The following is a 12,184-nucleotide window of genomic DNA, read 5'->3' on the forward strand; positions in this document are numbered from 1 at the left end:
TACCAATCTCCTTCGGTGCCAACTCTTCTCGGATATTCATGTCAACCAAATCCAAACGAGCATTCACTCCATCTTTTGTCTTTCCCTGAATGTTGAGTAATGTACCAATCAAGCTATCACACACATTCTTTTCTACATGCATCACATCTATGCAATGTCGAACATCTAACTTTGACCAATATGGAAGATCAAAGAATTTGATTTCTTCTTCCAAGGGGTCGTTACAGATGACTTCTTCGATGTTTTCCCAAATACATGATGTATTTTATTAACTTTTTGAAGAACTTCAAGGCCAGTAAGTGGATTTGGTGCTTCGTCCCTCTCTTGATCTCCATTGAATGCTTTTTTTAACCTTCGATATGGATGATTACGTTTTAGAAATCTCCGATGACGCAGATACACCGTCTTTCTTCCATGTTTCAATTGATGAGCTGCAGTGTTTTCTTCACATATAGGACACGCTTTATGACCCTTGACACTGTATCCTGACAAATTACCATAAGCAGGAAAGTCATTAATGGTGCAAAATAACATTGCACGCATCATAAAAGTCTCTGAAGCGAATGCATCAAATATTTCAACCCCGTCAACCCACAAAACCTTCAAGTCTTCAACTAGTGGGCTTAGATAAACATCTATGTCATTTCCAGGCTGCTTTGGACCAGATATCATCATAGACAACATCATGTACTTCCTCTTCATGCACAATGCAGGAGATAAGTTGTAAATTATCAATATAACTGGCCAACAACTGTGATTGGTACTCAGATTACCAAATGGGTTCATTCCATCAGTGGCTAAAGCAAGCCTAAGATTTCTACACTCTTTACCAAATTCGGGGAATTGTCGATCAATATTTTTCCATTGCTTTGAATCAGCTGGATGACGAAGCAGCCCGTCAATTTTTCTCTCATCTGCATGCCATCTAAGATTTTTAGCATCTTTGGGATTCGCAAACAAACGCTTAAGTCTGGGCACTATTGGAAGGTACCAAACTACTTTCAAAGCAGATCCATTTTTTTCTATCTGACCATTATCTTCACTATTGTTTTTTGACTTGTATCGTGATAAGCCACATTTTGGACACTCTGTCAAAAATTCAAACTCTTTCCTATACAAAATGCAGTCATTGGGACAAGCATGTATCCTTTTATACTCCATACCCATTGGACAAAGAATTTTCTTCGCATCATAATTACGAGTGGGTAGTGTATTTCCATCTGGCAACATTTCATTCAACAACGTCAACAGTTCTGTAAAACTCTTATCAGTCCATCCATTGCTCGCCTTCAAATTCATGAGCCTTAACACCGCTGACAAACGTGTGAACTTAGTTGAACCGACATACAAAGGTGTTTCTGCATCAGTCGACATCGTCTCATACACATGAGCTTTGGCAAAATTTTCTGCTCCAACATCGCGGATCATGTCCTCCAATTTGTCTTCATCCGGTCGATCTTCTTCCATGGTGGAATCAGTAACATTTACACTTTGAGAGTCAGTGGGAAAATTCATTTCTTCGCCGTGCCAGATCCATGTTGTATAGCATCTTAGAAAACCATCACATATAAGATGTTCTCTAATTTGAGTTGCGTTCAACTTTCTCTCATTCAAACAGTTCACACAAGGACATCTAAACTTCACTTCATCATTAGTTCTCCCCTCATTACGTTGCGCAAATTGTATAAATTCCTCTACACCTCTCTCGTACTCAGCACTAATACGTGGTAAATTAATCCAATTTCGATCCATATTCCTAAATATTACATAAATAATATTTTAAGGTTTATAAATAATACAAGAACTACAACACACATTACCAAAACTATAGCAAAAATCATATCATACATTACCAAAACTATAACAATTTCATGCACTATCAAAATTAAAGCAAAAATTATACCAAAACTATAGAAACTTCATACATTACCAAAACTATAGCATTATGCAAAAATTAATGAAGCAATCACGTTAAAAATGCAAATGGACATAAATACCTGGAAGAGGAACGGCGGCGGAGAGGGTGAAAAACGCAACACAACGGCGGCGGCGGCGGAGAGGGTGAAAAACGCCAGAAAATCACGATTTTGAACGGCTAAAACTCGTTTTTAAAGTCAAAAACGAATAATGACCGAACAATTTTGAGTTTAAACGGTTAAAAACGCAAAATCTGAGATGAAGGGTGGTTCGGAGGAAGAAGAAACGCGAAAACAGCGAGGAAGACGATGCACTGTTCCAAGTTTTGTTTTTTAACTCTGAACGGGGGAATCTACCGCGGTTCACTATTTAACCGCGGTATAAAAGGGTTATATGCTGCGGTTTAACCCCCAACCGCGGCATATACTAATTTAAAAAATTATCAGAAATGGCATTTTTGAAATTATATTCAAACTATATGCCGCGGTTCAGCGGGCAACCGCGGCATAAACATCGAAATATTTCAAATGAACTTTAAAATAATTTCATATAGGAGAATATGCCGCGGTTCCCCAGAGAACCGCGGCATATACCCCTGAAACGTGTTCAACACAACTGTCTCCCCAACTGCCTTTCAGAGAATTTCAGAAGTTACAGTGGGTATATGCCGCGGTTCTCTGGGGAACCGCGGCATATACCCCCTGTAACTTCTGAAATTCTCTGACTGGCAGAGAAGTTGAGACGTTGCAGGGGTATATGCCGCGGTTCCCCAGAGAACCGCGGCATATACCCCCTGTAACTTTTCAAATTCTCTGACCCAGTCAGCACCTGCAATAAATTGGCAGGGTATATGCCGCGGTTGTGCAGAGAACCGCGGCATATACCCTGTTATTTAATTTTTTATTCATACGTGGCGTCAAAGGCAATGGTTGACTGGGGTATATGCCGCGGTTCCCCGTAGAACCGCGGCATATATGTTCGTTTTATTTACAAAACTGCCACCGCGCACCATTATGCTGCGGTTTTCGTTGAACCGCGGCATAATGTGCGCTGTAAAAACCCGATTTTTTACTAGTGTAAGTTTGTGGTATTCTTTTGGATTTCAAAATCAAACAGTTACATCATCTTAATTAACTAGAATCAATTGAAAAATATAAAGATTTTGGACATTCAATATAATAATAATTTTTAATATGGACAAAACTAAAATTACTTAAATTTATGATGAACTTAAAATTTAATTAAGTTTTTTTCTTTCATATGGAGATATGTGTAAGTAATAAGGATTTAAAATATCACTCAAATCATCCCATTAATAAAAATATTAATTGTCAAAATTTAATTGAGACAATTGAAAATAATTAAATTTATTTGAGAGATAAATGTAATTAAACCTTTAAAATTAATTAATCTTTAATTAAATTAAGGGCATGAGCGGTCACAATAAGCCATGCAAGTTTTAAATGAAGCACATGCTACCAAATTGAATTAAGTTGTGTACCATGATTAGAACACGTGTATTTAATAAGAGTTCACTTTCTTACAAATAATTAATCAGTTTATGAATGAAATCAACCATATGTTGGCGATGTTAACAAAATTTTAGGATACGAACCTAAATATAGTACAATTAGTTAATTAAATTGGCTAAATATACAGTCATAACTAACCACAAACTTTTTCTTAAAACAATTTATACCTATCAACTTGAATTGACTTTTACGTTATTAATGGTCAGTAAATGTGATTAAGGGATTCAGACTTTTTCAACAACGGTTTAGTTCAATAAAAAAATGGGTTAGAACCTAACATGATTCAATCCGGTTCAATTTTTTTTATATGGGTCAATTTTCAATCCGGTTCACTCGGGTTGAACTCACCTAGTTTAATTTAATTATTTATTATTTTGTGTTTCAATATTATTAGTTAACATTTTTCTTATTATATTGTAAATGGGGAATAAAGAAAAAGATGTTTCAAGGGAGAAAAATATTATAAATTTATCCATTCAAAACTCTAATCTTATAAATGGATAAGTGACACAAAAATTATCAATATTTTAAACTTATTTATTTGTTTTTTGAGTTTTCTTTTAAATTATATTTGAGTTGTATGTTAATTTTTTATTTTGAATTGTCTTTGGAGTTTAACATCATTTTAAAGTGAAATTATTTAAATTTGAATTACAAAAAAATTGTAATTTTTTTGGATTTAAAAAAAGACTTATAATTAAGTGAGCTAGTGAACCAATCCGTTTAACCCATTAACCCGTGGTGGGTCGGACTGAGTTCGAATTTTTTTGACTCGCTAATAAATGAGTCAGGTTGGGTTATCTCACTAATTGCCAACCCGTGGTGGTCCAAGCCGGGTTGGGCCGGGTGGCCTGTTTGACAACCCGTGTTAAAAGCAACTAAGTATGGTTATACTTCAACTATAATATGATATTTAGTTCAACAATAGATCATGCAAGATCTAAGTGTTCCATCTAAAAAGTATACAAAATTGTGCAATCTTAATTTATGTTTAATAAAGCATGGATATGCCCAAATGATATGCACATATATTTAAGTTATCTTTAAACTACATGAAAACATATATATGGTTATTCTACCTTAGAGGAAATGTCTATTACTTTTGTTTGCCAATAAAATATTTTTTCAATAGGTAGAGTTTTGGGCTAGTTCCTAGTCTATTTTAGGGGCTTCAACAGGTTAAAATCTAAAATAGTTGGTTTGGGAAGAAACTAAATATTTGAGGTTTGTTTTTGAGTCATTTGTGACTTGTTTAACCACTTAGATCACTAAAATTTGGTTTGTAACACGTAGAATTTGAGTTGTGAGCTTTTGAGTTGTTGGTTTAATTGAATGAATCTCATTTCTAACTAAATAAGCAAATTGGTACTCAATTTTAGTTATAAACATGTTTCTGAATTAATTCCAGTGTCATGAATACCAATTTGGTCATTTGGATTGGTTTATGGTGTAACCAAAACAGAAAATCAAGTTGTTGTCATCTAGTATAGTGCTGAACGACCCTATGTGATGCTGAGCGTTACCAAAATAGAGAGCCATTGAGCTCCAGGACGCTAAGTGCCCATTTTGGGCGCTGAGCATAGTGAAACTCGAGAGCAATTGAGCTCTAAGGCGATGAGAACCAGTATTTGGCATTGAGCACTACGAAACCAGATAGTTCTTTGGTTTCTAGGTGTTGTGTTGGAATTAGGCGCTAAATGCCACCTTTCCACTGAAGGTCTGGACCTCTTTTTCCCTTAATTCACTAGGTGACAGGTCTTATCGTTGGGCAAGAAATGTGGCTTGTTGGGCACCCTATTTATGGCATTTCATGTTGTTTTCCTAGCTTTTAATTTCTAATTTGTTTTTAAGCTGGTTATTATGATGAATGTATAGTTTTTTATACTTATGAATGTCATGTGAATGGTAATGGTGGAAAGTGTGAATTAAGTATGTTGTGAAAGGGATTCTACGAGGAAATCCTTATTGTTGTTTTGTTAGTGTAATGTATTGAGGTAGGGAGTCCGACATTGGAGGATGATTCTAACATTCTTAATAACTCTCAATCTCAAGTAGAGATGAATGATTATGTCGTGGAGAATAGTAGGAAGTCCTTAGTATGATGGTCATGTATTGGCCATAGATGTTTGATGGATTAACCTTGGTGTGTGGTAGTTTGATGGAGTGATAGTTTGATATGGACGGGTTGGTTCACCACACATGAGACAGGTCCCCATGAGTCTAACATCAATTCATGTATCCAGATGGTTGAAATCTAGAGTTGATATGTTACTTTTGTATTGATTGATTTGAATAATTATTGAGATATTAATGATTTAAATTGTACGAATTTTCTTTGGTACTTTAACTTACCCTTATATCTTTGTTTGTATGTGTGTTGTTTTCTCTTTGAAAATGATACCTTAATGGTGTGTACAAAGGAGGATATCTTTGGTGAGCAAGTGCTAGCTGGTGGTGGAGTTGAGGCTTAGAGTTTGACGTTTCATCGTTTGACGTTTCATCGTTTCTTTATTTTTTGTTTGTTTTGTATAGGCTAATTACACTTTTGGTTCAATGTAGTATATAACATTGTAATGTAGGACCGTGTAAATAATTTGTTGTTATATGTTATATCAGGATAATTGTAATAGCATTTTATATGTTTTTCTTGAATTAGTTGTTTTGTATTATTAAAAATGTGATGAATTTGAACACTATGAAAATTGGGATGCTATAAATAGTTTCTATTATGAATAAAAAGATTGTAATTGATTTATGAATTAGAATGTAAATTGGTCCCTAACATTAGCTACTAAGAATTAGTATCGAAATTAGTCTTTAATTATTATTAGAGACCGATTTAGACACTATTTTTTTTGTAGCTAAATGAGTGGAAGTTAACAATATTGAAAGATAAAAAAAAAATAAAGGAGAGTGAGAGAACTAGAGTGCACATGACTTCAAAGACTAATACAAACAAAAAAGTTTTCAGTGTCAAAATCGAAGTCATAGAACACATGTTGGAGAGTGAGTTAGATCTTCAAATCAAAGACTAATTTAAAAAACATTTTTTCTTCTTCTTTTTAAGATGTTTCTCCATGAATCGCATACGAACATGATCAAAAATACAACTTGTTGAGAGAGAGTTTCATCCAAGAATGAAAGTGAAAAGAAATAGACGATTTAAGTTACATTTGACATAATCGCAAAACCAAAAAAAAAAGAATGTTTTTGCTTAATGCTTAAAAGTTAGACATAAAATTATGTATACACATTAAACATAAATTTAGATTTGACCTTTTAAGTATCAAATATAAAAACTCTGTTATGTCTTACGGTTTTAGGTTAGACATAAAATATCACCACACAGTTTTGACCTATATTACTTATATGTCAAATTTTTTTACATATATTACTTACATGTCAAATGTATTCAGTAACATGACATAAAATTGAAAACCTAATGTATTTTTTATTATAATAGTGAACTTCTTTAACATTCGCATACTCTACCACTTAAATCCGTTTAATCCGGTGACAATAAGGAATAATTTTAAAAAGTTACATTCATTTTTTAGCTTAAAAAGTAAAAATTGATACTCACGGTGGTTGAGAGTTGTAGGGTAGTTGGGCCGAAGCACTACTTGCAACCATTGTTAATTGTCTTGCATGCTATGCTGATGGCGGTGGTGATTACTGTTGCTATATACCGGACCCGCATTGAGTAAGATTCCATTTATAGGCACACTAACCCACCATTGCTTCAAAACGGGGGCACCATAGAGACATTCAAGTAGACAAAGTCATTGTTATTAAACAGTGGGGTCACAAATCCACTTATATATATCTATATAATATTTTCTTTAATCAAAATTAATTAACAGAGTATTGAATGGAGTTCCATGCAGGAGGTTAATTATGCTAGTGCCTACACATAATGAAAGCACAAAAACAAACAACCCTGGCCACCAATTACCTAGTGGACTTAAGTGCTTCTACCATCCCTTCACATACCAACTATTTTCAATAAACCAAAACACCCCTATCAACCAAACACAAAATGCATTAGATAAGATGATATCATACTTAGGAAAAAATAAACGATAATGAATGAAATAATATGTCCATACAAATCTCGATAGGATAAACTCTAATCTGATTCTGATATCATATTAAAAACATAAATTTTAAGTTTAACTTAACTCCACAAAATTAGTTTGTAAAGAGAGTTTTACATTTACTTATATATTTTAAATTTGTTTTATTTTTAACAGTAATATTTCTTTTTCCTTTATTAGTTTGTGTCCTCTTATGGGATGAGGAAAAACAATGCTAAGATGTTCTGAAATGAAGGTTTAAATTTGCAAAATAGAATTACTGAAGGGCAATCCAGAGAGTAATGGTCATAGGTTAGCCATCACTTAAAACAAAATAAATTTATCTTATAACCTATTTAATTAATATAATAATATATATTAAAATATTAATATATATTGAGTTATTAAGTAAATCTGTTTTGTTTGGGAAGTAGTGTAAATATATAATCTCTCGCTTTGTACAATATTCGTAAACAAACACAGTTTATCAATTAGAAATCATCTAACCAACCCCACTTTTTGTCATTTAATAAAAATAATATGCTCTTTTTTGTGTGTGGACTTATCATTTCTTTTCCTGTTAGAGAAACAAGACACGCAAAAATGTTCTTTAGCAAATATTTAATTTACATGCATAATTCAAAAGCCGATGACGTAAACCACTGAAGAAAAAGAAATTGTAATATAGAATCATCAACAATTAAAGCTACTTTAAAAGTCACAAAGTATTAAATTATTTAAAAGGTAAATAATCCAATGTAACCACAGATTTTGCGTTGGATTGGTGTTGGAGAAATCGATGAAATAGGTAAATATATGAAGTTAATTGAAGAAATTCGGTGGGGTAAAAAAGAAAACATAATTTCAAATTTTGTAGGATCACTATGTTATTTTTCAATAATTAGCACTCCTTTTCTTTTTCTTTTATTTTTTTAATAAAAACATTCCAAATTTTTACTTTATTTATTTTTTATCTATTTTCACTCTTATCACATTTTAATTTAAGGATCAAATTTTAGTTTTTTTTACTAGAAAAAATTGTCTCTTCTATTACGAGAATAAATAGATTTTAAAAAAATTATGAAAATAAATAAATAGTGTAATTTTTTATTTTTTATGAGGAAATTGTGTTTCTTTAACACGATTTCAATTCTATTGTATATGAAAAATTGAAGTTGTATATTTCTAAACAACTTTAACGAATTGTAATCGATTACGATAATTGATAATCAATTAAGTGTTGTTGAAGTCGTCTAGGGATAAATAATTTTAAGGATGAAGTCATATGAAACTTCATCCTTAAATTTGTTGACGTCTGAAGTCGTATGGGATAAACAATTTCTATGGGATAAACAATTTCAAAGGTAAAGTCGTGTGGAATAGACAATTTCACTCAATCGATTATCGATTATATAATTGATTACAATTGGTTAAAATTGTTGAGTAGTACACTACATGAATTTTTTTATGACATAGAAAAAATAGTTTAGAAAATACATGACTTTTTATATGAATTTCCTAAAAAGTCTCGCATTTTACATTTAAACTCCGTTTACCAGTGGGAAATAACGGCGTTATTGTGTATGCCTAGTGGACGCAACGCAACGCAACTGATGTATACATAGCAGCAAGAAATTTTTACAGCACCCTATTAATGAAATTGTAAAGTGACGTGTTAATTTTCAATTGGAAGGGCAAAAGGGATGAAGTGAATTTTGGACATATATATCCATATAAATATATGAGCCTCTTACGTTGGTTCATTTCATTCTTGTGGCTGAATAGATTAGTAGTTATTAAGGTTGTTGTAGGAGCTCTGCCAAGACACCATGGAGAACCAGCAGAAGCAAAATTGGTTCGAAAAGGCAAAGCCATTCGCAGCAGTGGTATCAATTCAGTTTGGATACGCAATCATGGATGTTATATCCAAAGCTGCACTCAACAAAGGGATGAGCAATTATGTGTTCGTCGTTTATCGCCAAGCAGTTGCATTCCTTGTCATGGCTCCTTTGGCATGGTTTTTTGAGAGGTATATAGCCTTTCTCCCTCTATTTTATTTCTCTTTTGTTTGTGAATAATAGAGCTAACACTGCATCGTTTTAGCAGGAAAGCAAAGCCAAAGATGACTCTCTCAATTTTCATCAAGATTTTGGTGCTGAGCTTGATAGAGTGAGTACATATTTTGCTAAACACTTTCGGTTCTTCTTTTAATGAAACATATATGATACTAACTTCAGTTTTCTGGTGCTGATTTTCTTTGTGTCAGGCCAGTTATTGACCAGAATCTGTATTTTTTGGGGATGAAGTACACAACAGCAACCTTTGCCGTTACCATCACCAATATGCTTCCTGCTATCACCTTTATCTTCGCTTGGATTCTTAGGTATAACTTACTACACACTAGTTATTTTTATTCATTGTTTTCTTAGCTTAGCACATCATTTGTAAGGTTAAGCAATTTCTCTTGCTCTGATCAGGCTTGAGCAAGTAAATATAAGAAGTATACGAAGCCAAGCGAAGGTGGTGGGAACTGTAGCAACTGTTTCGGGTGCCATGATCATGACACTGATTAAAGGGCCAGTGCTTTTTGGGTCACACGGAGGCAATGATCAAAGCCAGTATAATGGCACAAGTACTCAACATACAATCATAGGGTTCATATTGATGACTATTGGATGCTTTTGCTGGGCTTCTTTCGTGATCTTGCAGGTGATGAGTTATTCTGATTCATAATTCAAACTATCACTATATCTATCTTCACATGGAAACTGATATGTTAAAACTATGTTGGTATGTTAAAATTGATACAAGTTCATCTCTGTTTGTAGGCTATTACTCTGAAAACCTACCCTGCTGCACTCTCTCTTTCTGCTTGGATATGCTTAATGGCCACAGTTGAAGGTGCTGCAGTGGCTTTGGTCATGGAAAGGGGCAACCCTTCAGTTTGGTCTATAAAATTTGATATGAGATTGCTCTGTGCTGTTTATTCTGTAAGTCCTTTCAACCTAACAATTCTAAATATAAGAAAAGAAAAAAAAACCACGTTAAATAATGCATCATGCAATGCATGGAAGATAATACAAATGCTAATCAGGAAAATGACGTTACCAAGTGGCAACTTTTTTCCTACATTTGTTGGGGTGGCAAAATCCACTTTGTCTTTTTTTTTTTCTTTTTTTATGTAATGTTTTTCTCAGCACCCTTGTGAAATGAATAGAACAATGAAAAATGGAAAGAAATAAAAAAGTAAAAGAATGAGACAAATGAATAAAAAACAACGAAAATGAGAGAAAGGAATGACAAATATGAGAGAAAGTAGACGGTAAAAAGTAGGTTTAGTAGAGGGTGATAATAATAAATAACCCACTTTAGTAATAACATGGATTAATATTTTATGTTAAAAAATATAATTAAAATATTAATATTTTAAATCGTGAAATAAATGATTTTTTTTGGGGGCGTTAATCATCACTATCCAGTATATTTACACGCTTTTTATTTTTCTTCTTATTATTTTAAATTGTGAAATAAATGGTATTTTTAGGTGTTAAAACATCACTTTCCAGTATACTTACACGCTTTTTATTTTTCTTCTTTGAAAATTGACACGATCTCTTAAAAACTTTATAAAATAAACTTAAATAAACATGCACTAATTAAGGAAATAAATTTGAGAGTTACATGATGTTGCCAATGTAAGCCTATAATTTCAAGTTCATAATTTAACTTTTATTAGGTAAGGTGTATTTTTGTCAACTATGTAGACGTTAGGAAATCTTGGCCAGGTGTGTACCAACCAAAATTTATTTATTTTCCTAGTTGTCCTCACATACCTCTTTAATTAATAAATTGACACATTACAGAAATTAAAATTCATAAGAAAAATTAAAGAGAAAAAGAGAAACTTCACTCTTTTTTTCTTTTCTCTCCTTTTTCTTTTTCTTTTCATACACATAATAAATAGAAACTCATGTAACAATAAAAATAATATTTTTCCTTTAAATTTTGATAATATAATGTGTATTCTAATATATTAAAGCATTGATATACAGGGCATAACATGTTCGGGATTGGCTTATTACTTGCAAGGAGTGGTGATGAAAAGTAAAGGCCCAGTGTTCGTGACAGCATTTAATCCTCTGGGCATGGTAATCGTGGCTATCATGGGCTACTTCCTTCTGGCTGAGCAAGTTTTCCTTGGAAGGTAATCATGAAAATCAAGTACCTATGAATCTAATGTTTTTTTAGTACCTATGGTATCATACTAACCAAAACCATGATAAAATCTGATAAATGTTGCAGAATGACTGGTGCCGTCATCATTTGTTTGGGCCTATACTTTGTGGTGTGGGGAAAAAGCAAAGACAATTATGGCCCAGAAGACCCAAATACTCAAGAGCCCATAGAGATGGAAAGTGCTAAGAAGGAAAATTTCACTTGCTGCACTCATGGAGTCACCACTGCTACCAATTTAGGAAATGGAAACACAACTCCAAGTGAAGAACAAGTGTGAGGAAAACTCGCCAATTTAGTTTCTAAATCTTCAACTATTTTACGACATTCCACCAATGTCTGTATGAGCAAAAGCAGCCATGTTTCTTCCTGGTTGTTTAATCTTCCAAGAAATACAACATCACAGAATTTTAACGTTGTATTGTA

General features: G+C 33.0%; 1 protein-coding gene across 2 annotated transcripts; it reads left to right on the plus strand.

The window, feature by feature from the left end:
* Positions 1-9,294: 9,294 nt before the first annotated feature.
* On the plus strand, positions 9,295-12,172 carry LOC108326258 (WAT1-related protein At2g37460). Of its 2 annotated transcripts, none has more exons than XM_017559642.1 (7): positions 9,295-9,554; positions 9,629-9,694; positions 9,792-9,908; positions 10,003-10,234; positions 10,354-10,515; positions 11,578-11,729; positions 11,828-12,172. In XM_017559642.1, the coding sequence occupies exons 1-7, from the start codon at positions 9,355-9,357 to the stop codon at positions 12,036-12,038; spliced, it is 1,140 nt and encodes a 379-aa protein (XP_017415131.1). In that variant the 5' UTR covers positions 9,295-9,354; the 3' UTR covers positions 12,039-12,172. The 2 variants fall into 2 exon arrangements, with proteins under 2 accessions (XP_017415131.1, XP_017415132.1); XM_017559643.1 differs by having other exon boundaries at positions 9,632-9,694.
* The last annotated feature ends 12 nt before the right edge of the window (positions 12,173-12,184 follow it).

Source organism: Vigna angularis, chromosome 3 (genome assembly GCF_016808095.1).
Source record: "Vigna angularis cultivar LongXiaoDou No.4 chromosome 3, ASM1680809v1, whole genome shotgun sequence".
Lineage (NCBI taxonomy): Eukaryota > Viridiplantae > Streptophyta > Magnoliopsida > Fabales > Fabaceae > Vigna > Vigna angularis.

Bases quoted from the DNA above. Each gene is read 5' to 3' on its own strand.
- LOC108326258 (XM_017559642.1), top strand. From the start codon at position 9,355: ATGGAGAACCAGCAGAAGCAAAATTGGTTCGAAAAGGCAAAGCCATTC. The intron at 9,555-9,628 runs GTATATAGCCTT...GCATCGTTTTAG, and splicing joins TTGGCATGGTTTTTTGAGAG to CAGGAAAGCAAAGCCAAAGA. The intron at 10,235-10,353 runs GTGATGAGTTAT...CTCTGTTTGTAG, and splicing joins CTTCTTTCGTGATCTTGCAG to GCTATTACTCTGAAAACCTA.